This window comes from Heptranchias perlo, chromosome 36 (assembly GCF_035084215.1).
Source record: "Heptranchias perlo isolate sHepPer1 chromosome 36, sHepPer1.hap1, whole genome shotgun sequence".
NCBI classification, from domain to species: domain Eukaryota; kingdom Metazoa; phylum Chordata; class Chondrichthyes; order Hexanchiformes; family Hexanchidae; genus Heptranchias; species Heptranchias perlo.
Window position 1 is genome coordinate 8010464 of NC_090360.1, and position 26446 is coordinate 8036909.

General features: G+C 43.0%; 1 protein-coding gene across 3 annotated transcripts in view; it reads right to left on the reverse strand.

The window, feature by feature from the left end:
• The window catches only part of camk2g2 (calcium/calmodulin-dependent protein kinase (CaM kinase) II gamma 2), a 312868-nt gene that overhangs the window by 110682 nt on the left and 175740 nt on the right, over positions 1-26446 (reverse strand). For all 3 annotated transcript variants that reach the window (XM_067972475.1, XM_067972474.1, XM_067972473.1), the window contains exon 4: positions 22101-22155. In XM_067972475.1, the coding sequence (XP_067828576.1) occupies positions 22101-22155 (55 nt within the window). The remainder of the gene's footprint in view (positions 1-22100; positions 22156-26446) is intronic.

The following is a 26446-nucleotide window of genomic DNA, read 5'->3' on the forward strand; positions in this document are numbered from 1 at the left end:
CAGCGCAGGGAGCCCTGAATCAGCCGCCTGAATTCTAAAGGTGAACCTCCTGGATTCACGAAGGCTGGTTTAAAAAAAAAACGAATCACCTTGGCCATAGCAAATTACCTCCAGATATCAGCCGACTGCATGAACTCATGTATCGGGAACTGGTGGAGCTCGTAAAGGTCACACATAGTGTAAGAGCAGTTTATAACAAGGGCAGTCTCTGATGCAAGAACGGTCATAAAAAATTAAACAGGCAAATGCTTGCAGCAGATTAAATTTCTCTGATTACTTCAGGTTCATCTCAGGTAAGTCTCTGCAGGGTTCAATAATCACACAGAAAGTTTTATCTATTATTATATATTATTCAAAAAAACTGAAAGGAGAATGGTTTGAAATGCTGGTCATGGCATTTGCTTACTTAGAAAGAAGGAACTTGCATTTATATAGTAGCTTCCAGGTTATCAGGATGTCCCAAAGCAATTCATAACCAATGAATTATTTTTGAAGTGTAGTCGCTGTTGTTTGTGGGAAAATGTAGCAGCCAATCTGCACGTAGCAAGTCCCCACAAACAGCAAATAAAATAATTGACCAGTTAATCTATTTTTGATGGTGTTGGTTAAGTGAGAAATGTTGGTCAGGACACCTTCTTGCTGTTCTTCAAATGATGTTGTGAGCAGACAGAGTCTTGGCTTAACGTCTCATCCAAAAGACGGCACCTCCGACAGTGCAGTACGCCCTCGTTGCTGGATTATGTGCTCAAACGCCGGAGGGGTTGGGGTTTGAACCCACGACATTCTGACTCCGATGCAAGAGTGCTACCAACTAAACCAAGCTGACAATTAGAAGTTACTCCAGCAATATCCGAGGCTTATGATAAGCTGAAATGATGGTGGTAAATAGCATTGATTATATCGGATAGCAGCAGATGGGGTAGATTTTCCAGCGTATGGGCGTATTGGATTGCCTGGGCACAATGAATAGAGGTAAATCGAGCAGGGAGCACTGCATGACCATAAGGGAGGCTGCCTGATATTCTGTCCATTTAAATGAATGGATGAAAAATTGGATGGGCTTCCTTATGGGCGATTTGGGACATCTTGAGGACATGAAAGGGGGTCGGAGAGGAATTTCCCAGATTTTGTCCCCCAAAATTGGCCTGGGTTTTTTTTTCTGGTTTTCGCCTCTCCCAGGAGATCAAATGGTTTCGGGTGGGGTGAGGAGGGCATATATTGTGATGCATAAGGTATCACAGTTGTGTGGAACAGGCTGGATGGACCAGAGGGGCTTTTCTTTTCCATCATTGTTCATATGTTCTTATATATGCTGAATGAATAACTACGGTTAATAAAATAAGACACAAGGTTGCTATTTTTTTTTAAACTTAATGTTTGTGAACCAACCAGTAAAGATTTTTGTATGATTAATTACTTCACAGATAAGAGTGCAGAGTATCTTGACTGCAGTTTGTCATAAGTATCATTCCAGTAATGTGCATAATGCATTTGCTCACAAGCTCCCTTAAATTGACAGCCATCGCTAAACTGGAGGCCATCGTCTCTACATTCTAAAATTTATAGTAATGGTGTAAATGGGGAGTTTACAAATTTGAAAAGTAAAAAACTAATCCTTAATCTGCTTAATGCAGTACCCGTTGGGATAATAGATAAATTCAGGATACTGAGAGTTTGGAATATAAACAAGGATGTTCCTTCTCTTTCCTGGGTTCATGAAAAACTTTTCTTTCAACCTCTGAACCCGACATCTGGAGACACCTGAGGTTCCGATTTGGGGTATTTGTTACATCAAGGTTTGAAACCACCCAAGTATTTGAGGTGATGGGAGTCTTTCACTACCCCTTGCTTGAAAGTTCTTTATAGGATTTGCCCTCCTTCTCCTCCTTTATGAGGAGAACTTAAAAAGGAGACACATCTTACTGCACAATCACTCATGAAACACTCTGCTGCCACTTAAGCATTCTCCCACAGATCCTGGGACAGTATACTATTAAATTAAGAATAACGAGAAAATACATAAAGATAACATCAGTCAGAGATATCGGGAGTTCCGTGGTAAAGACTAACAAATCTGGTTCTTGCCTGTATTGGGTTCTACAATCTGAATGTTGTTAATTTGGTTATTAAGCCTGCAATCCAATAAAAAAAACATATGCAGCAAATCAACATATCATCTCCGAGAATGTCAGCAGGAAATGCAGAGGTGTAATTAGCACTAGCAGCTGTGAAAACCAAAGCAATTTCGTCAATTTATTAATACAATGGAAGAACATCAATACTGACAAAAATACCCTCACAAAACACATCAGAAACAGGTTTTACTAAATCAAGTTGATACCACCTCTCTACGCTGTGTTATTTTCCACGGTACTTGGACTTCAGTTCTAATTACTCTAAGCTATTTGTAACACGGGTTCTGTTCAACATTTGCTATTATCCAAAAAGCTAACGGTGTTGTCTCCAAGAGGCTTTTTGCCCACCCCCATCTGTGCCTCAGCCCATCTGCTGCTGAAACCCTCATGCATGCCTTTGTCACCTCCAGACTTGACTCTTCCAATGCTCTCCTGGCCAGCCTCCCATCTTTTATGCTCTATAAGCTTCAGCTCATCCGAAAACTCTGCTGTCCGTATCCTATCCTGCACCAAGTCCTGTTCACTGACCTACATTGGCTCCTGGTACCCCAACACCTCCAATTTAAAATTCTCATCATGTTTAAATCCCTTCATGGCCTTGCCCCTCCCCATCTCTGTAACCTCCTTCAGGCTGACAATCACTACCTGAACTCTCTGTTCCTCTAACACTGACCTTTTGTGCAGCCCCATTCTTTACCTCTCCATTGATGGCTGTAGATCCAAGCTCTGAAATTCCCTCACTAAACTCCTCTGTCTCTTCACCTACTCCTTTTTAAGACCCTCCTTAAAACCCATCTCTTTGACCAAGCTTTTGGTCCCTCCTCCTAATATATCCTTCTTTGGCTCAGCGTCTATTTTTATTTGATCATGCCTCTGTGAACCATCTTGGGACATTTTTCAATGTTGAAGGCACGATATAAATGCAAGCTGTCATTGCTATTTTACAGAATCCAATTTCTAAGGCACAATTCTGGCAATTATATATCTTTTCAAAATAAATGCATCACATCTAATGACAACTGCTTCCCTTCAATTCGACTCTTTCTTTATGTTCTGTGTGGAGGATCAAAGTGCGTCATCTCAGAGAGGCTGGGCGCAGGTTCAATTCCCTGCCAGCTCTCGGCCACAGGTGGCCGCTGGCCTGGAGATATGTGGTGAAGAGATGAAATAAGGAAAGACATTTCAGAAAGATCACAAACATAAGGACAGGGAAAGGATGACATTTGTCACTTCTAGTTTATCCTTCCATAGAATTTATTTTTATTCGTTCATGGGATGTGGGCGTCGCTGGCAAGGCCAGCACTTATTGCCCATCCGTAATTGCCCTTGAGAAGGTGGTGGTGGTGAGCCGCCTTCTTGAACTGCCGCCTCTTGGTCCCAACTGCCTCTTAAATGATTCCAGACCTTTTGCCTCCAATATCTTATCCTATTCCAGGATTGGCTGCTCTTTGTGTGAAGAAGTGCTTCCTGACACCAGTCCTCAACTTGCCTTTTCCCACTTTACGTTCAAGTCCCATTGTCCTGCATTTATTTGGCTCCACCAAGTCTACCATTCCAAAGATCAAATACAATTTAGTCCATCATGGGACCTCCACCCCATTCATTTAATCTCCTCAGGAAAGGTTCTTCAAAGTCTCTCCCTGCCTTGAGAACTAAATCAAACTAAGCTCAGATGACTTATCTAATCTTGCATCCTGCAGCAGCAGATTGGAGAGAAAAGAGTTGGAGTAAATACCCTTAAGAGAAAAAAAACCCTTCTTTATATCAAAAGAGTAGAAAGCATTGATTGGGTATCTATTTTACTCTTAAAAACTAATCTAGTTCAGGGGAAGCTAATTGTAGGCACCTTCTCAGTCAAGGCCATTAAACTGTTTCCACTTTCAGTTCATTCTTATACTAAACCTAATTTAACAATCTGTGTGCTGTAAAATCAGTGTGGAAAGTGCACAAAATGGAAAAACAAAACGCTGCCTTTGAAGTAATTTTTATGACTACATGTACATATATAAAAAGATTTATAGTGTGCCTGTACTGCCATTCCTTCAGACTGCTCAGTTCTTCCAGCTGTTGGCTATTATGCTACAATACGTACCAAGAAACAATTCCACATGGAAATGCTGACCTCATGAACAAGTTGTCTGCTACAAGAGACCAGAAGAGTCTGGACTTGGTTAAACACAACTCAAGACATTTTTGGCTGAGGCAGTTCTTCGAAAAGTGCTTACACTTTACTCTTTAAGTGCTTGAAATGGCATCTGGACCACAGAGGAGATGTGATTACAACCATATTTGAATTAATGTAAGGAATCTTACAACACCAGGTTATAGTTCAACAAATTTATTTTAAAATCACAAGCTTTCGGAGATTATCCCCTTCGTCAGGTGAATGAGTGAAAAGGTTCTCAAATCGCATATCTTATGCTAGGCTGGGACAGCATCACACCAATCAAAAGGTGTCGTTGTTGTTCAAACAGGCCAGTCACGGAGAACAGCATGTCCCAGTACACTGGATATACATTGTGTCAATTACACAGACAGACAGAAAGAAACCCAACTGGCAGAGAGAGAGAATATTAAAAACATAACTTTTTTTCCCCTTTTGCTGGTGGCGTGACATGAACCCAAGATCCCGGATGAGGCCGTCCTCATGGGTGCGGAACTTGGCTATCAACTTCTGCTCGTCGAATTTGCGTTGTCGTGTGTCTCGAAGGCCGCCTTGGAGAACGCTTACCCGAAGATCGGTGGCTGAATGTCCCTGACTGCTAAAGTGTTCCCCGACTGGGAGGGAACCCTCCTGTCTGGCGATTGTTGCGCGGTGTCTGTTCATCCGTTGTCGCAGTGTCTGCATGGTCTCGCCAATGTACCATGCTCTGGGGCATCCTTTCCTGCAATGTATGAGGTAGACAACGTTGGCCGAGTCACAGGAGTATGAACCATGTACCTGGTGGGCGGTGTCCTCTCGTGTGATGGTGGTATCTGTGTCGATGATCTGGCATGTCTTGCAGAGGTTGCCGTGGCAGGGTTGTGTGGTGTCGTGGACGCTGTTCTCCTGAAAACTGGGAAACTTGCTGCGAACGATGGTCTGTTTGAGGTTGGGTGTCTGTCGGGGAACACTTTAGCAGTCAAGGACATTCAGCCACCGATCTTCGGGTAAGCGTTCTCCAAGGCGGCCTTCGAGACACACGACAACGCAAAATCGTCAAGCAGAAGTTGATAGCCAAGTTCCGCACCCATGAGGACGGCCTCAGCCGGGATCTTGGGTTCATGTCACGCTACACATTACCCCACCAGCAAAAAGGGAAAAAAAAGTTATGTTTTTAATATTCTCTCTCTCTCTGCCATTTGGGTTTCTTTCTGTCTGTCTGTGTAATTGACACAATGTATATCCAGTGTACTGGGACGTGCTGTTCTCCGTGACTGGCCTGTTTGAACAACAACGACACCTTTTGATTGGTGTGATGCTGTCCCAGCCTAGTATAAGATATGCGATTTGAGAACCTTTTCACTCATTCACCTGACGAAGGGGATAATCTCCGAAAGCTTGTGATTTTAAAATAAATTTGTTGGACTATAACCTGGTGTTGTAAGATTCCTTACATTTGTCCACCCCAGTCCATCACCGGCATCTCCACATCATATTTGAATTAAGTGAAGACAGTTCTGGTTGGAGAGTGTATGATTTGCTTGCTTGGCCCTGACTCTGGTCAAGAGTGCTCTGCCAGAAGTTTGTGGCACACTGAGGCAGTACTCTGGTACTTCAAGATGATCGTTAGCACTGAGTGGTTGAATAGTGGTTAGCAACTGTAATTCCCCACATGGTGAGTTAATTCCTGTTCCGGGCCATGTGGCCTCCACTGGTTCCCCATAGAGATGGAGGGGGATGGGTGGTGCAACAGGCTAGATAGTGTCCTTTTCACCTCAGTGACTAACCCAAACTAACAGGATGAAAATCTCCCCTTTCTTGTATTTGTGAGTATCATTATGTGAACAAGGTAGTTGATCTCCTTGCAGTTCTTGGAAGGTGTGGGTCCACATCAAAAAACTGCCTGTAATTTGCGTAGAAAGGCAATCTTGATGACAGTTAGTGTAGGAAATGCAAGATGTCACATTGATGCAGTTATCATGGGGCAGTCGTCAGCAGGGAGTGTTCCTTACATAGAATTACAGAGCCTACAGCACAGAAACAGGCCATTTGGCCCAAATGGTCTATACTGGCATTTATGCTCCAGACGAGCCTCCTCCCACCCCTCTTCATCTCACCCTATCACCATACCCTTCTACTCCTTTCTCTCATGTGTTTATCTAGCTTCCCCTGAAATGCATCAATGCTATTCGCTTCAGCTACTCCTTGTGGTAGAGAGTTCCACATTCTCACCATTCTTTGGGTAAAGGTGTTTCTCCTGAATTCCCTACTGGATTTATTGGTGACTATATATTTATGGCCCCTAGTTTTGGCCTCCCTCACAAGTGGAAACATCTTCTCTACGTCTACCCTATCAAATCCTTTCATAATCTTAAAGACCTCTATCAGGTCACGCCTCAGTCTTCTCTTTTCTAGTGATTGCTCCTTGAAAGTGGAGTCACAGGTGGATAGGGTGGTGAAGAAGGCATTCGGCATGCTTGGTTTCATTGGTCAGAACATTGAATACAGGAGTTGGGATGTCTTGTTGAAGTTGTACAAGACATTAGTAAGGCCACACTTGGAATACTGTGTACAGTTCTGGTCACCCTATTATAGAAAGGATATTATTAAACTAGAAAGAGTGCAGAAAAGATTTACTAGGATGCTACCGGGACTTGATGGTTTGACTTATAGGGAGACTTTTTTCCCTGGAGAGTAGGAGGTTAAGGGGTGATCTCATAGAAGTCTATAAAATAATGAGGGGCATAGATAAGGTAGATAGTCAAAATCTTTTCCCAAAGGTAGGGGAGTCTATAACGAGGGGGCATAGATTTAAGGTGAGAGGGGAGAGATACAAAAGGGTCCAGAGGGGCAATTTTTTCACTCAAAGGGTGGTGAGTGTCTGGAACGAGCTGCCAGAGGCAGTACTAGAGGCGGGTACAATTTTGTCTTTTAAAAAGCATTTCGACAGTTTCATGGGTAAGATGGGTATAGAGGGATATGGGCCAAGTGCAGGCACAATTGGGACTAGCTTAGTGGTATAAACTGGGCGACATGGACATGTTGGGCCGAAGGGCCTGTTTCCATGTTGTAAACTTCTATGATTCTATAAAAGCCTCAGCCTGTTCCTTTGTCGAGCCGACTGACATATCTCATTGTGATCACAAAAATTCACAAACAAAAATGCCCTGGACTAAGTTCAAGGTTGTGAACTCATTTTAGTTTACAAATAACCATTCTAAGCAGTTTAAGCTTCACTTGTGGTTTGACATCATCTGATCTCCTTCTTTAGATTACTGGCTTGTAATCACTTCCTGGAATAAATGTCCACAGCTTTTTATTTACTGAGAATCCCAGGTCATTCACAAAGCCTTTCTGTGCTTTTTTACAATTTAAAAACTAAAAGTACACAAATAGCATCGCCGTAACTGTTTTCACACTGACTAAAAAAAAAATCCTACATTTGAACTGTAAACAAGTTACACTAAAGCAAAATTATACAGCAACAAGGGCCACTTGTGGCTAAACCTGTCTCCATGCAAATGGCGATTGCAAGTCAGTCCATTTGAGTATTGGATGTGCTGAAAGGGGGAAATTGAAAGGAGAACAAAGGAAGAGGAACTGAGGAGAAAGGAACTGCGAAAAAAGGAAGTAGCTACATTGTACAAACCCCAACTAGCAAATTCATGGACCTGGATGAGCTACAGAATCAAGAGAATGTCTGGTGTCCCATCTCCAGGCTCTTTCATGCTGACAGAAGTACAGTTCTTCCGTAATTAACAGTGCTCTCTGGTATAAGGCGGAGAACAAACCCAACAGCAACGGAGAAGCACATTTTCACATGCTGTTGGCCTCCTCATACCTCTTAAAAGGTAAGATTTTTTTTAAAGGCAGCAATAGACACAAATTGGAGAGCCAGCATACTGTGGTGATGGGTCTATGGTTGAAGCCTACTTTCCCAGAACTGCAATGAAACATTTAATATAAAAAGTATCTTATGAAATGGCTCTTGTTTCAGATTTATTGGCTTTTTCTCCAAGACACAGCTTGTCAACTTGTCACCCGGGCGTCGCGGATTGACCGCACGTCACAGAAACCCATTAAGAGAAACCGGTGGAAATGAAAGTCAGGCACTTTCCATAACAACCCATAACGCCAGTTTTCCACTTGGGCAGCAAGTTGAAAGTCTATCCCAGCAAGTTCATCCAGCGAGCAGCTGAGCCAAGCAGACCAGGAGAGAGTCTCAGGTTTGACTCCCTCCCAAACTGTACTGAGTTTGCTGATCTTAGACTAAGTGCTTCAACTGGCCTCAGTGGCCAGGTCAGCGAGAGGAAAACCGGCCAGGGCTTCCCAGTCCTGATCGCTATCCAGCAACTCCTGGGTGCGGACATTGAGCGAGGGCAGGATCAGGGCTGTCTGTGGTGACCTGATAATGGAAGGTAGTGAATCAGCCGGCCGTTTTACACCCTGAACTCAGTGGAAAAGAAATTCGAACGGGGGGGTAAATCGGGCTGCCGATTCGCTAGTGCCCATTTCACCCTAATGCCAAAGTCAAATTTCACCCGCTGGGTGCCTAAAATGCATAAATGTTCCAGTTCAGGTCAATAACATCCTTCGAGGTACCATAAAAATTCACTGCACCCCCCCCCCAACCAACCAAAAAGAAACGTCAAGCACGTCATGTGGGAATCCCCCTCAGGTATCCAATAGAGGTCAACTCAACAGTAAACCAGGCAGACGCCTGGGAGCAGGGCTATTTGTCATCCTTTTAATGTGAAATGGGAGGGTGGTGAGGAGGGGGAGGAAAGGGTTGAAAAAATAATTTTAAAAGATGAAGCTGAGAACTTTCTACATGGTGTACAATTACCTGCTTCAGTGAGTTGAAACTATTTGACATTTTCAAACAAATTCCTCATCAAAATAGAACTTTGTCCTACATTTTGCAGGAGAGAAAATCAATATTTTTTTTTAAAGAGAAAAATACTGAACAGCTTGAAACTCAAAATATTAAGCCTTCTGGAAAATTCTAACAGATCCCATGGCTACACTGAACCATATTAACATCAATAACCACAAGTGCAGCAAACCTACATTAGCTGATATATCTTTTAATGTTTTTTATACAGTGGGATTAAATTTAATCCTGCTCCAGAATTTCACCATTCTGCTCACAACTGACCCTGCGTTTTTTTTTGTGGGGGGTGGCGGGTGAGGGAGATAGGCTTCAAAGTCATCTATTAATAATTAAGAAAAGAATGGATCAGTGACTAGAGACAGGGCAAGCGATTTGTCCTGGTGCAACTCTCACCGTACAGCACAACGCACCCTGTCAGCGTTCCGACTCAATCTGATTTAGGCTGTTTTAAGGTGCAACTGGCTGCCTCTCAGCCCACCAAGGAGTGAAGGACGTTTCCAGCCAATTAACAGAACAGTCGGCCAACGCTCTGCTCCGCTGACCGGCATCAATGATTCAATCTCCGTGTCGATGAGTTCAGTCTGTGCGCACTGTGCGAATGGCTGTTGCGGTAACAAGCTGGAAATCTTCCCTTACTCTTAGCTAAGAGTGACAACGCTGCGATTTTAAAAGAACTTGCATTTCTATAGCGCCTTTCATGGCCTCAGGATGTCCCAAAGCGCTTTACAGCTAATGAAGTACTTTTGAAGTGTAGTCACTGTTTTAATGTAGGAAACACGGCAGCCAATTCGCGCACAGCAAGCTCCCACAAACAGCAATGAAATAAATGACCAGATAATCTGTTTCTAGAGGAGGGATAAATATCGGCCAGAGCACCGGGAGAAGTCCCCTGCCCTTCTTCCAATAGTACCACGGGAACTTATACGTCCAACTGAGAGGGCAAACGGAGCCTCCGTTTAACATCTCATCTGAAAGACGGCACCTCCGACAGTGCAGCACTCCCTCAGTACTGCACTGGAGTGTCAGCCTGGATTATGTGCTCAAGTCTCTGAAGTGGGACTCAGAGGTGAGAGTGCTACCTACTGAACCACTGCTGACACCTATCTCGCTGCTGGTTAGAACTGAAATGCTGAGGAAGGTGGACAAACTGACCAAGGCTGAACGAAAAATATCGCCTGCCAACTGATCATGATTGTAGTAAATTACCCTGCAACAGCCCCATGACTTTGGCCGACACTTGCCCATCAAATCAGCCACCAACTATAGATTATTTAGATTTCTTAAGTATTGCTTCAAAACAATTTCTTATCAGGCTGTGATTGGACTCATTTTTGATCAAGTGCATCTGTACCTTGAGAGATTATGACCTGGGTCTACATGAATTGGGTAATTATCAGCCCATCTCCCGATTGCCAGTAATTTCCCGAAATAATTGAGTGCAGTCATAAAATCGAATATGAATTATTAATGTATGAATTATTAATGGTAGATGATCTGACAAGTAGTATCTTCCCTCCATCTAAAGAGTTCCCACTGAATTGATTGAACCGATTCATCATGCCTTTAATAAGCTATAGTTTGGGTGGTTTTTCAGGATCTATTTTTTTAAAATTGACCCAATATATCATAATATTCTGAGACAGGAATTACATTTTAATAATTTTTAGTAAATCTGTAGCTCTATTCCTATCTTTTCAGATGTCATGATTCTTTTCTAAAACGGAGTTATTTAAGTCGATCAGCCATCTTTTAATATTTATTTTAATTTTTTTTCAGTGGGGGAATGCAGATTGTGCGACGTTCACAAGTCTCCTGAGATGTCAGCTGTAGCTCAGTTAGTAGCCTCTGAATCAGAAGGTTCCGGGTTCTGTGTTCAAGTCCCACTCCAGAGACTTGAGCACAAAGATCTCGGCTGACACTCCAGTACTGCAGTACTGAGAGAGTGCTGCACTGTCGGAGGTGCCATCTTTCGGATGAGACGTTACACCAAAGCCCCGTCTGCCCTCCCAGATGGACGCAAAAAGATCCCATGGCACTATTTCGAAGAGGAGCAGGGGAGTTCTCCCCGGTGTCCTGGCCAATATTTATCCCTCAATCAACATCACTGAAAACAGATTATCTGGTCATTATCACATTGCTGTTTGAGGAATCTTGCTGTGCACAAATTGGCTGCCGTGTTTCCTACATTAGAACAGTGACTGCACTTCAAAAAGTACTTAATCGGCTGTTAAGTATTCAGGGCCGTCCTGAAGTTGTGAAAGAGGCTATATAAATACAAGTTCGTTCTTCCTCATGGCACCTTATGGCATGAATACACGCTGTGACGCAGGTTATGTGGTACTTATTACTAACATGTTTCTGGCAATGGAAGACCACCAGTCCATTCTACCTGGCCCATCCAATGATCCCTGTTCAGATATCTCCAATAGTCTAGAAACTGCACTTGGGGGCAGGGGCTTCACATGTTCACGTGACATTACCTTGACCGCTATTTAATGCTGACGTTAACCTGTTTTAGGGTTGCCAACCCAAGTCTCCAGGAATTAAAGACTAATCTACAGGACACCGTTGCGAACAACGCCCAGGAGAAAAATCATAGGGGTGTTAAAAAAAAGTGTTTTTTAAAAATTCTCTTTGAACACTTTTGTTTTAGTTATAAAAATATATGGGAAAAAAGGCTGTTTAGACAGTCAAGAATCATCCAATCGGGTAACGAAGAGTCTATTCACTTTCCGATTGGCGTCAAAAGGCGGTGCATCGTGTGGATGGACATGTCGGGTGACCAATGGCGGGAGTGTGGGGGCGGAGGGGTTGGAGGCAGGAGGTCACGTGATAAGAACATAAGAAATAGGAGCAGGAGTAGGCCATACGGTCCCTCGAGCCTGCTCCGCCATTCAATCAGATCATGGCTGATCTTCGACCTCAGCTCCACTTTCCCGCCCGATCCCCAAATCCCTTGATTCCCTTCGAGTCCAAAAATCTATCCATCTCAGCCTTGAATATATTCAATGACTCAGCATCCACAGCCCTCTAAGGTAGAGAATTCCAAAGATTCGCAACCCTCTGTGTGAAGAAATTCCTCCTCATCTCAGTCTTGAATGGCCGACCCCTTATCCTGCGATTATGCCCCCTGGTTCTGGACTCTCCAGCCAGGGGAAACAATCTCTCAGCATCTACCCTGTCAAGCCCCCTCAGAAACTTGTATGTTTCAATGAGATCACCTCTCATTCTTCTAAGCTACAGAAAGTATAGGCCCATTCTACTCAAACTCTCTTCATAGGACAACCCTCTCATCCCAGGAATTAATCTAGTGAACCTTCATTGCACCGCTTCTAAGGCAAGTACATCCTTCCTTAGATAAGGAGACCAAAACTGTATGCAGTACTCCAGGTGAGGTCTCACTAATGCCCTGTACAACTGTAGTGAGACTTCTTTACTCTTGTACTCCAACCCCCTTGCAATAAAGGCCAACATGCCATTTTGCCATTTGCTTTCCGAATTGCCTGCTGTACCTGCATACTAACTTTGTGTGTTTCTGGTACGAGGACACCCAAGTCTCTCTGAACACCAACATTTAATAGTTTCTCACCATTGAAAAAATATTCTGTTTTTCTATTCTTCCTACCATAGTGAATAACCACACATTTCCCCACATTATACTCCATCTGCCACCTTCTTGCCCATTTACTTAATCTGTCTACATCCCATTGCAGACTCTTTGTGTCCTCCTCACAGCTTACTTTCCCACCTAGCTTTGTATCGTCAGCGTAGTCAGTGATGAAATCTCCAGGAATAGAGTTGACAACCCCAACCTGTTTATTTAAAACGGTCAACACCTTTGTCTGACAGAGGAATATCATTACGAGCTTCTTAAGCAGTAATCTGCGAACATCGTCAGCAGTTGGCCTATATCATTTATACTGTTACATAACCATGAATCCCTTCAGATGCCAGGAATTTGTCTATTGTCTTTTTGTACCCTAATGAAGTTTTCTGTTCAACTGCTATGCAAGCAGTTTGTTCCATCTGCTGATCGCGCTTTTGCGAAAGAAAATTGTCTGAATTGCATTTTTACCTTAGCTTTTCTTATCTTGACACTATGCTCCTGGCTCTGGAATTCTGTGCATACAGGCTGAGTGGTTTGCAATTTAATGAAGTCTTTTGTAATCTTAAAAAACTTCTGTCAGAAAAGTCCCAGGGTGCACAATCATTTTTATTTGCACAAGCCTCGAGTTCTGCACATACTGCGGTGTTCAATGACAAAGCTAACTTCATTCTTTGATCAGGGACTTGGGTTGAACATACAGTTGTGCTGGGGGTGAGGTAGCATGTGATGGCTGTTTGAGAGATCCGTAGGGGGCTCGAATTTGAATCTTGACTAAAGCTTGGTTTTGGTTCCTACAACTGCAGCGTTCCGTTCTTTGATCTCTCCTTTCGATTCTCTCTAAATCACCGACTTGGTGTGGAGTATGCAAGGGTATTTAGAAATGCTGACTATCGAGTTTTATTAGATAAATCATCTCCCATTTATGACATAACTGGAACATTATCCAAAGAAATGATGGCAATGGTTAATTGGCTGGAGTGCCATCATTTATCACTTAATGTGGATAAAAGTACTAGTAGGCCTTTTGTATCCCCTTGGAGACCTGAGTGGGCAATACGCTCAGTCAATTACTTAAGCATATATCAGGTGTGTGCATAAGACATACATATATTGATTGCCCAGGAACTGGACATACAACATATGCGCAGTTAGGCCCCCGGGAAACAAGGCTTCATAACTGAATATTCAGGAGTATATTTGGATAACTCATACGACTTAAATTCCCATGTATTTGGATGTTAGTATACAATTGTCTAGAAGGTTATTGTCTATTTAAATCTCCAAGTGGCTTTATACAGTGGGAACATATTTTTGGACTTGACAAAAAATGGCCAGACTAAAACAAAAAAGGAAGATTTTGCTTTCATATAGTGCCTTATCTTGCGGGTTTTTTTTTTAGGTGGCGGCATTGTTTGAGGGATGAATATTGGCCAGGACACCAGGAGGACGCTTTGCTCATCACCAAATAGTGCCATGGGGTCTTTTATATCCACTCGAGCAGCCAGATGGGGCCTCAGCTTAACGTCTCATCTGAAGGACTCCGCCTCGGACAATGCAGCACGCCCTCAGGACCCCACTGAAGCCTCAGCCAAGATGGTATGCTCAAGACCTTGAACGCAACCTACAACCTTCGAACTCAGTCAAGAGCGCTACCAATGGAGCAAGCTGACACCTCGAAAACCCCTGCATTCACGAACTATACTGTCAGAGACACATCACCTTCCCCGCAAAAATCATCGACCTGTCTTAGAAAAAATAAAATTGCTTCCATTAAGGGTGAAGCTTCAATTTGTCACTGTGATATATAAATGCTTTAATGATGTTGTCCCTCTTTATTCTTTACCAGACTGCCTAGTTAGCACCATCGCATTTAAATAAAACGTTCTCTGCTATTGCAGATTTTAGATTTCCAACTATTATGTCACAAGTTTTCACTAAATTTCCTAATTTTCTCATTGCTGTTAAATTATTCCATTTCATCCCAAATCAAAATAAAATTATCTCTGTACAATCTTTCAAAGCTCTTTCTGTAACAAAAGTACAAGCGTAATTGCAGATGTGCAGTACGTTAACCTATGATAATCTCTTAATCATCTGTATTTACCTATGTATGGGTATTTTGAGACTTGTTCTTTTTTGGAGGATTTTGTAAGCTTTTCTGTTGCCTCATCAACAGAAGTTGCATCAGATCGACCTAAAGGAATAAAGTAACCCTATGTTTTTCTCTCTCCACAGATGCTGCTGAGCCTGCTGAGTGTTTCCAACATGTTCTGTTGTTATCCTAAATGACTAGATATATATCTGTTTTGCTGATGTTGCTTGAGGAATGAATGTTGGCCAGATACCAAGAGAACTCCCTGATCGCCTTTGACTAAGTGCGATGGGATCTTTCAAATTCACATTAACAGATAGATGGGACCTCTGTTTAATATCTCATCTGAAAGAAAGCACCTCTGACAGTGCAGCACTCCCTCAGTAGCGCACTGAAGTGTCAGTCTAAATTATGTGCACAAATTGTGGAGTGGAGCTTGACAGAGAGGTGCTACCGACTGAGTCCAACAGGGAATGAGATTGAAAGAGAGGAATCTAACTGGTCAGCTTGTGAAAGTTGCCCGGTTGGGACAATATAACATCTTAAAGACATCTGAAAGGCAAACTACAATAGAACCCCTTTTCCTCAAAGATTGGTACAATGGCGTTGGTACAATGGCGTGGATGCAGCTTTGTTAAGATGGTACTCCTCAGAAGTGCAACCACCTTGCCGGGGGAGGGGGGTGGTGGGGGGGGATTGGAAGGGAGGCTGAGGGTTAGATTAAGGAAGGACATAGTCAATTTACAACAAACAGTTTTTGTTCTGCATTTTGGAAAGAATGCAAGCTGCAGCAGATAAAAAGCGGACAAGAATTAGCAGATCATGTAGTGACTGCACAATTACAACAGAGCAGAAACTTGAGGGGCATATTAGGTTCTGGAAGCCACTCTATGTGAACTCCACTGATTTTGTAAAAACCTTTGTCTCTCCTCATGGACCAAGTGCATTGGGATTCAATGGAATCCCGAGAGACTTCTGGAAGGTAGCTGAGAACATTTTTGAAGTGAATGTTGTGTCAAAGCTGAAGAAACGCGAGAGAAGCTCAAATTATCACGGAAGTGAGACAAGGATGTACTTTATTAATGGAGCTGTGATCCAACGACTGCTGCGGAGGACTTTGGATGGCAAATAACTTGAGCTACTTTGGATCATCAGCATCATTCTGAATTGCACTTTGCTGATGAAACTAGACCATTAATCTTTAAATACCATTTGTTGTGCTGTTTTTGAACACTCATCAGAATCTATAAGAAGTTGCTGAGAGTATTAATTACAATAGATAATACAGATATTATTGATAAGGTTTCTAGGGGCATTAGGCATATTATCAACATCCACTGAGATAACTGTGTGTGAAGTGTTGATAACAAATTAGATATCATTCTGGACTCTCTTGAAAGAAGAAAGACTTGCATTTATATAGTGCCTTTCACAACCTCAGGATGTCCCAAAGCGCTTAGGAGCCAATTAAGTACTTTTGAAGTGTGGTCACTGTTGTAACATAGGGAAACGTGGCAGCCAATTTGGCCACAGCAAGGTTGACGGGAAAATGTTGACCAGGACACCGGGAGAACCACCCCTGCTCTTTAAATTGGTCAATGAGGTCTTATACATCCATGAGAGGGCAGATAGGACTAGGTTTAACATCTCATCCAAAAGACAGCACCTAGAACACTCTCTCAATACTGCATGAGCCTAGATTATGTGCTCAAATCTCTGGAGTCAGCCTTAAACCCACCCACGACCTTCTGACTCAAGAGGCAAGAATGCTACCACTGAGCCAAGGCTGACACTCGGTTGCACACAAGAGAAGTCATAACAAAGAACATCACAGGAAGAGGAGAGGGCCTTAGAAAATCAAAGGGTAATTTGGATGGTGTTAAATAGGGAAGGATTGGGGAAGGTTGGGCTAAGCTGACAAAGTGATGAAGAAGTGTATGGGCAGAGTTGCATGACAACGAATTCTGGTCCAATTTACCTCACGATGATCATGAAATCATCACTAGGATGGTGATGCTCTATTAACTGGTTTTGTCTTTTAAATTACTCGACTGACATTACGGAACTCTAGTTAAAAATACATTAAAATGGTAAAACTGACAATGATGAAAAAACACGCACTTAATTTCCTTAACATAGGTATAATTGTTACTCTCTCATGATAGCAGAAATTGTTAACCTGCTGCCAAGATGATGAAATTATGGGACTGAAATTAGTGTGCATCATTCCTCTGTTGATTAATTTAAATGTCATTTCGGAGAACATTGTTGGCATTTGAATTATTCATTCCACTGGCAGTGAGTTTGTGATTCTTGTCCATGGCAAACAATTAACTCATTTGCTGGGTTTAAAAAGGATCCAGTTGTTCTTGTGATTTAATTCTATTCCATTCTAACCCTGCCTTTTTTCATTTCTGCAAATTAGACATTTAATGTATGAAGTTACTGACAAAATTACCTTCAATAGAACGATTATCTGACTACAAATTAGAAACTTAGTGCCTGACATTCCTTTTTTAAAAAAAAACTGGGTGAAATGCCTGCTTCTGGTCAAAAGGAATCAACGGTGGGAATGTCCGCAAAATGGCTGGCCAAGTGCATAAATAGTCCCTGCCCTTCAAAGCATAGGAACAGGAGGAGGCCATTCAGCCCCTTGAGCCTGTTCTGCCATTTAATTTGATTACGGCCGATCTGTATCTAGACTCCATTTACCCACCTTTCATCCACACATCCCTTGAAACGTTAACCCAATAAAAATCTATCGACCTCAGTCTTGAAAGCTCCAATTGACTCCCAGCATCCAAAGCCTTTTGGTGCAGCGAATTCCAGATGTGTGTGAAAAAGTGCTTCCTGATTTCACTCCTAAATGGCCCAGCTCTAATTTTAAGATTATGTCCCCCTTGTTCTGGATTTCCCCATTGCAGGAAATAGTTTCTCTGTATCTACCCTTTATCGCTTTAATGTATGAACGGTGCTTTGAGTCGTTCCTGTGAGACAGGATAAGGCGTTATGTAAACACAAGTCTTTCTTGCTACATCAGTGAACAGATTCCTACTAGGATTGCTCAAATGTGAAATTTTCCTTGATTAAGTCTGAACAAAGAAAAAAAAAGAAAGCAAGCATTTATATGGCACCTTTCACAACCTCAGGATGTCCCCAAGCACTTTACAGCCGATTAAATACTTTTGAAGTGTAGTCACTGCTGTAATGTAGGAAACGCGGCAGCCAATTTGCGCACAGCAAGGTCCCACAAACAGCAATGAAATAAATAACCAGCTCATCTGTTTCAGCTGTTGGTTGAGGGATAAATGTTTGGCCAGGACGCCGGGGAGAACGCCCCTGCTCTTCTTCGAATAATGCCTTGGGATCTTTTACGTCCACCTGAGTGGGCAGATGGGGCCTCGGTTTAACGTCTCATCTGAAAGACGGCACTCCCTCAGTGCCGCACTGAAATGTCAGCCTAGAATATATACTCAAGTCTCTGGAGTGGGCTTGAACTCGCAACCTTCTGACTCAGAGGCGAGAGTGCTACCACTGAGCCAAAGCTGAGTGCGTGCATGCCTACTCCAAACACAGAGCTCCAGTTACCTCTCCCATTCACTTCTTAAAGCATGGATCCAAGCGAGACATGTAAGTGTTGTGCGTACCTCTGACTTGCACTCACAGATGATGGGAAGCACGACAGGTAATCATGAACATTCCACTGACACCCCCCTCCCCCCCGCTCCCCTCCAGGTAGAGTTGCAGGTCGTGGAGCAGCAGCTTTCTGCCACCAATATAAACGCATGTGTTTCTACAGTAAAGTTGCAAAGTTACAAGTGGCATCGGTGTGAAATCACAAATGCTCTATCAGCAAGCATCAGCAGTCCCTAATTCCGTTTTCCCATTTGCTATTGCAGTTAATTAGAGCGGGGATGAAATCTGCAAATCACTTGCCTGCGACTGTGCGTGCTTTTAGTTTATTTCCCCTTTTGAAATGGACTCTGAGCAGCGCCATTTACAGGACTGCTCAACTCAAAGGTGAAGGAAAGTCCATCCAATCAGTGGTGCAGTTAATTGGAAGGAAGGAGGCCAAAAATAGTGACTCTTCATTGGATAAGAATTAGTTTTTTTTCAATAACATCAATACGTTTATAAAAAGCCATTGGAAGAGGAGCTAAACAAAATGTACACCTACTGGACTTTACTTCCCCTTTAAGGCTTCATGATGAGGTGTAGCTCTCTGGATCATCTGAATTAGCCTTTCATTTATAAAGCACGTGATTGTGTCACAGGAACTTCATACAGGATTAACTACTTTTGAAGTGCAGTGACTGTTATGCAAGCAAATGTGGTAGCCATGGTGCGCATAGCAAGATCCCACAAGCAGCGATGGGGCCGAATGACTGTCAAATCCGGTTTTGGCAATGTGCATAGAGGAAGGATCTGTTGGTCGAGGTATTAGGAGAACTTCCTGCTCTTCTTTGAATAATGTCATGAGATCTTTTTAAGATCGCACTGAACCACCAGAACAGACAAGATGGAGCCTCAGGTTAATACTTCATCCAAACCACAGCACTCACTTGCTACTGCACTGGAGTGTCAGCCCAGATTATATGCTTAAATCCTGCAGTGGGATTAGAACCCACAACAGACTGACTCACAGGCAAGAGTGTTCCCAATGAAGTCAAGCAGACACATCTGGGCACATACTAAAGGAAAAGATTTCTTTAAACGACCAAACTGACATAAAGAAAACATTTGAGAAGTCAAAGTGGTCTAAACTGCAAGCTCAAAGGCCTTTTGGATATTGGTTAAAAGTAGCGTTTTTGATTTGGACCGATCCTCACTAGTCTGCTTAAAAAGCCTTGCCTGACTCACAAGTTAATGTTATTTTTTATTTTGCCAGCTCTCAGCAATGTGTTATATAAATCCTGTGGTCCTGAGACAGATCAACAGTGGAATAAAATAGTGAGGCTGGGCAGAAATATTTAGAAGTTGGTGCTGCCAATATACTTTTTTAAAAATTCATTCATGGGATGTGGGCATCGCTGGCAAGGCCAGCATTTATTGCCCATCCCTAATTGCCCTCGAGAAGGTGGTGGTGAGCCGCCTTCTTGAACCGCTGCAGTCCGTGTGGTGAAGGTTCCCCCACAGTGCTGTTAGGAAGGGAGTTCCAGGATTTTGACCCAGCGATGATGAAGGAACGGCGATATATTTCCAAGTCAGGATGGTGAGTGACTTGGAGGGGAACGTGCAGGTGGTGTTGTTCCCATGTGCCTGCTGCCCTTGTCCTTCTAGGTGGTAGAGGTCGCGGGTTTGGGAGGTGCTGTCAAAAATACCGTAAATCTACGAGCAATACATTTAAAATAAAATGAGACAATTGCGGTGATGTAGTCTGTAGACCTCTGTTTGCACGAATCGGTGACAATTAGGTTACACACAGTAATCCTGTGTACTCTGCAATTTATAGGTCTAGGCTGGATTGTTATTTCCTGAATTACCAAGTGCTATAAAATGCCTTGTGTCAGGTTTTTACGCTGTGAAATGCCAGCTTCACCACATCAAAGGAACTTCTTTTTTAAGAAAATGCACAAAAAAGCATGCAATATAGTGCCTTTTCTCCCTGACCACAAGAGACTATTGGGTTAGAAATTCGCCTCGACCGCCCGTTATAGGTCTCATCCAATATTCAGTTCCACTGCTGAAGCACAAATGCCCTGTTGCACAGGACAAGTGTCCCCTTTCAGTGAATGTGCCATCTCCACCGCAGATGCAGTTCCATGCAGAGAAATGTGAAGTGATACATTCTGGGGGAAACAATAATGAACGGAAGTAAATTGTAAGATTCTTAATAGAGGTGAGTGGGGTGGGGGGAATAGAGGTGAGTGGGGTGGGGGGAATAGAGGTGAGTGGGGTGGGGGGAATAGAGGTGAGTGGGGTGGGGGGAATAGAGGTGAGTGGGGTGGGGGGAATAGAGGGGCCTAGGAGTGCAGTTTGACAAGACCATAAAAAATAGCAAATGGGATTCTGGGTTTTAAGCACGGTGATGGATTTCTGCACGTCAAACATTTGATTGACAAAAAAAATCTTCTCTACTGTCTAACTCCAGTTAATTAAAGCAATATCTAGGGCATGCCACCTTAAGTCAATGTTAAACTTGTTCTCAAAAAGCTGTACTATAGCCCAAGGGAAATGGTGCACTACATTAATTATGACAATTTATTCACCACACCAAGGATTGGATTGATCTGTTATTATTTATCTGAAATTATATCAGGAAAATTATAATTTCCTTCAGGAAGGGAGACAACTGCGTGGAGGTTATAAGACAGTAAATTATGCAGAAACGTAAATCCAGAGAAACATGGCAGTAGGGCAAGGAAGCACAACTAGCAAATTTCAGACTGATGTCAAGAGGTTCTTTCCACACAGAGTGACCAACGCCTGAAATGGACCTCCAAGGTCGGCAAAACTCCTGGGACCATTTATGAAACAATTGGATGCTGTGATGGGGAGACTTTACATTCTATCTGGATTCATGAGCTAGAATGGGCTTTCCACATCCATATATATCTTGTGAAAACAAACTCACTGGGTATATATTACATGTTTCTATATATAACACAGAGCTCTACAAAAAAAAGGGCTCTCAATAGAATTAAGCTATAGTTTGACTACATCTTCTGAACCTAGAGGGCTTTGGAAAATTATGACTAATGCATCTACAATTTCCTCACCTATTTCTTTTAATACTCAAAGGGTAGAAACAATCAGGTCCTTGAGATTCGTCTATCTTGAGTCCCGTTATTTTCTCCATTACAGCTGTTTAAAACTTATGTTAAATCCACTAAGTACCTCCCCTTGACTTATTTTTCGGCTCCCTTGCACCGCTGGTATTCTGTCCTCCTTCTCCACTGTGAAAATGGATACGAAGTACTCATTTAACAGGTCTATCATTTTCTTCTTCTCCATCATGAGGTGTGGGGCAGGCTTGATGGACCAGCTGGTCTTTTCCTGCCTGTCAATTTTAAATGTTCGTATGCCTCTCAGAATGTTTCCCATTAACATCAGGTGCCACCGCTAACTATCCACTACTGTTTTAATAGGCTCCAATCCATCATGCTCAAAGGGATGTACTTTTAACAGCAGTATACAAGTTGTAGATAGTTTCTTCCTCAGTCCAACACAAAATGCTAAATAAAGATGCAATAAATTGTATTTTTACTAGAAAACGTGCAGTTACTCACAGGTCAAATATGAGGTAGTGAAACCCTTCTTCTGATATGCTGTCATGGAGACGCACTGAAAAGAGAAAGTGGAACATTTAGGTTTGTCATGGGTAATAACTGTTTTAAATAATATAACATCTTGTGTCTAGCATGTGTCCATCATGCTGCAATGTGACAAAAATATTTTTTTAAAGGAAAAAAAAAAGCCTGTTATTTCCTGCTGGGTTTTTCTGACCTTGATAATTAGAGCTCGCGCCAAAAGCAAGGGATTGCAGGCAGCTGCCAACCAACAGACACTTTCCTCAACAATTAGCCTCTAACTGAGCTTAGGGTGGGCTTATTTAGAGTACTTCTTGACCAGGGAGTAGTTCAGCAATGGCCTTAAAGAGACAGGCCACCTTGAACATCGCTCCAGCTGAGCAGTTTAAAAAACACAACCAAATCTCAGACTACCTAACAGGTTATCTGGACATTATCTCATTGCTGTTTGTGGGAACTTGCTGTGTGCAATTTGGCTGCCGCGATTCCTACATTACAACAGTGACGACACTTCCAGAAGTAATCAATTGGCTGTAAAGCGCTTTGGGACGTCCTGAGGTCATGAAAGGCGCTATAGAAATGCAAGTCATTTCTTTCTCTTACTTGTGAGCAACTTCATGAGAGATCAGGTAATAATATAAAAAAAGTACCATTTGGACATGTATTTCAATGGATAGTAACCTTTAACCAGTGGTTACTAAAGAGAGCAACAATGTCAACTAGGGTTGACAAGTGTTTGATTTTTGAAAGGAAAATTCCTAAACCGGACACCCCCAAACAACCACATTTTGAAGCAGAAATCCATTTTTCTCCGACTTCTGTTAATTAGAGAGATATTAGTTATTAACTTTATTTTCCTCTGTGTGCTAATTTCAATGAAAGTGTAAATAGGTTCACAAATGAGGTGTTTACAAATTCCTTAGCCCATCTCACAGAGGATAATAGGGGCCATTATATGAACCTATGCTTCAGTAAGGAGCCTGGTCCACCAGGAACTGTAAGATTACCCAGAACTAGTCAGACTACTAACATTTTTTTTTATCATCAGCAAAATAAATATCAGAACACAATTCATGAATAGGGCAAATGATTTGGAGCACATGGCATCCTCTGATAGATTCCAACAGTGTGTCATGCAAGATGCTGCCTGAGTATCAATTTTGCATTAAAAAATCCTAGAGGCAAACACCAGTTTCTCAGTAAACTGGGCAATCACTTGCCCTATCCAGGTTCCTCCTCCCCTATCCCGCTCGTTGTCCAATGCTGCACTTCACAAAAGGTGACAAGTCCTTGTGTTAGTGGTGATACAATCACCAAGTCTACTTGACATGAATAACACTTGTGTGTGAAGCTGCATATTGCAGAGTGGCTGACACACACAGATAAATTCAAGTAGTTACTGCCTACTCGTATCAGCCTGGCTCAGTTGGTAGCACTCTCGCGTCTGAGGCAGAAGGTTTAGGCTCAAGCCCCATTCCAGGGCTTGAGCACACAATCTAAGCAGTACTGAGGGAATGCTACATTGTCGGGTGGTGTCAATTTTCAGATAAGGTGTTAAGCCAAGGCCTGATCTTGTTTAGATGGAAGTAGTGGATCCTATGGCACAAGTCGAAGAAGTCCAAGTGGTTTTCTCAGTGTCCTGGCCAAAACCAATGCCGAAAACTGATTATCTGGTCATTTATTTCATTTGATGTTAGTGGGACCTTGCTGTGTGCAAATTGGCTACTGTGTTTGCCTATAACAACAACAGTGAATACAATACAAAAAGAAATTCAGTGGCTCTGAAGCACTTTGGGAGTCCTGAGGATGTGAAAGGAGCTATATAAAAGTTTGTTCATTCATTCTCTCTTCCTATTGTCAGGAGGTAAATTATAACCTTGGCGCGATCCCATAAAGGCTCTTTGGATACTTGCAAAAGTTTTCCACCCTTTGCAATCCTATTCTTTCTTATTTTTTAAGACTCACTTTAAATGTAATTCTTCCCCCTCCTATTTGGTCCCAGTCCCAAACCTGCGGCTTCTACCACCTAGAACGATAAGGACGGCAGGTCCATGAGAACACCACCACCTCCAAGTCACACACCATCCTGACTTGGACATATTATCGCCGTTCCTTCATTGTCGCTGGGTCAAAATCCTGGAACTTCCCTACCTAACAGCAGTGTGGGAGCACCTTCAGCACACGGACTGCAGCGGTTCAAGAAGGCGGCTCACCACCACCTTCTCAAGGGAAACTAGGGATAGGCAATAAATGCTGGCCTTGTCAGCGACGCCCACATCCTGAGAATGAATTTTTTTTTTAAAAGCTGAGGAAGCAGGCAGCTGAACTGCCTTTAGGTCTCCCTGTAATGTCAGTCCATAGCTGGGTAACCGGAGGTGAATGAGAGTCTGCTAAGAAGTGAATGGGAGTAGATCTTCGACATCTGCCCTGCGAGCTGCCTTTCTAAGGAAGCGCATAGTTGGCGAGCAGACATTTTGTATAGAACTGTTCCCCTGCGGTGACATCACGAATGGATTTTAGCACACACAAGACAGTAGACTGTGGGGCAGCGATCCTCGTGACTGATGTCCCCACAGTGGGGAACGCTCGACACAAAATGTCTGTTTACAGGCTGACTCTGCCCAGCAGTTTTACAGCATGACTCATGCAACACAAAAAGGGTAATAAAGACACGCCCGTTCATATCTGCATGCTTTTTAAAACATTCCTGCTTATGTAGTGAACCTGATTTTGGCATGCGACCGGGAGTAACAGAGCCCTTTTTCTGTTGTTACTGCAAAGTAACAGAAAGGTTCGATCCCCACAAGTTTAACATTCAACTGTGGTACACTGTCGCCGCTCACTGTTGTCATGGCAATAGGTGAACTGCTTTTCGAAACCAGCATCACCTAAGGTTCCAGGCTTTGTAAAGTGACGGTCCAATACGAACAGTTGGCAGAAAGGACTCTTTGGGGTCGTGAGCCGCCCACATCTGGAGCCAGTGCGCAGCTGCGCAGTGTAAACATGCCCGTTCTGGATTTAAGTCAACATATCCCCTGCAAACAATTACTGCTGTGCAAATGCCAGGCAGCCTAAGAAAACAAAACTTAATAATGCAAAATCAGCTTGATCCAAATAGGTTCTCGGTTGAAAGTAAAGTGTGCTTTTGTTTTAGCGACTAGTCTCAGCATATGCATGAAACTAGAGTGCAAAATAAAAGTAGGAAATGCTAGAAGTGCACAGTACTGAGCATCTGAAAGAGAGGTTAATGTTTTGGGTAGGGTTCAATAATGGGTTTGTTTTAAACTTTTTTCTTTGCAACCCAAGATTAAATGAATGAATATCCAGATTCTGCTTTTATTTCAGATATCCAGCATTTGCTAATTTGCCTTTCACTTCTCTGCATTAAATACTGTATCTCACCATTTGTCTTTTTTATGCCTGGCCAGCTGGGTATCTGACACACCGGGAAAGTCATCATGTTCTAGCCAAGCTGCTGAGGAATCCATACAGGGAGAGTTTGTGTGTGCTCGATATGGGGTGTACACATTGTGCTCGATATGGGGTGTACACATTGTGCTCGATATGGGGTGTACACATTGTGCTCGATATGGGGTGTACACATTGTGCTCGATATGGGGTGTACACATTGTGCTCGATATGGGGTGTACACATTGTCACCATAGGGCCACACCCCACTTACCCAAATCCAGAGAGTTTAGGCACAGATTGGCAGAGCCAAATCACTGGGACCACCACCCCTCCCCCCACCCTGCCAAATGCACGCAGGGGTACTGCGGGAGATCAACAAGCTAAACTCATGCAACCCACCGGAGCAGACCACTAGTTAGCTTCCCATTCCTTCTCCAGAGCACCTTCCCACTTAGGACACTGGCATGGAGGGCTATCTGGAGCCAGGTAGGAAAGATGATAAAGAAAAAAGAACGGACTTGCATTTATATAGCACCTTTCTCGACCTCGGGAGGTCCCAAAGTGCTTCATGGCCAATTAAGTGCTCTTTGAAGTGTAGTCACTGTCGTAATGTAGGAAGCACGGTCGCTAATTTTTCACCCAGCAAGGTCCCACAAACAGCAATGAGATAATGAGCAGAACATCTGTTTTAGTGATGTTGGTTGAGGGATAGGTACTAGCCAGGGCACCGGAGAGAACTACCCTGCTCTTCTTCGAATAGTGCCATGGGATCTTTTACACCTACCTGAGAGGGTAGACGGGGCCTCCTCAGTTTAACGTCTCCTCTAGAAGGACGGAACCTCCGACAGTGCAGCACTCCCTCAGTATTGCACTGGGCGTGTCAGCCTAGATTACGTGCTCAAGTTTCTGGAGTG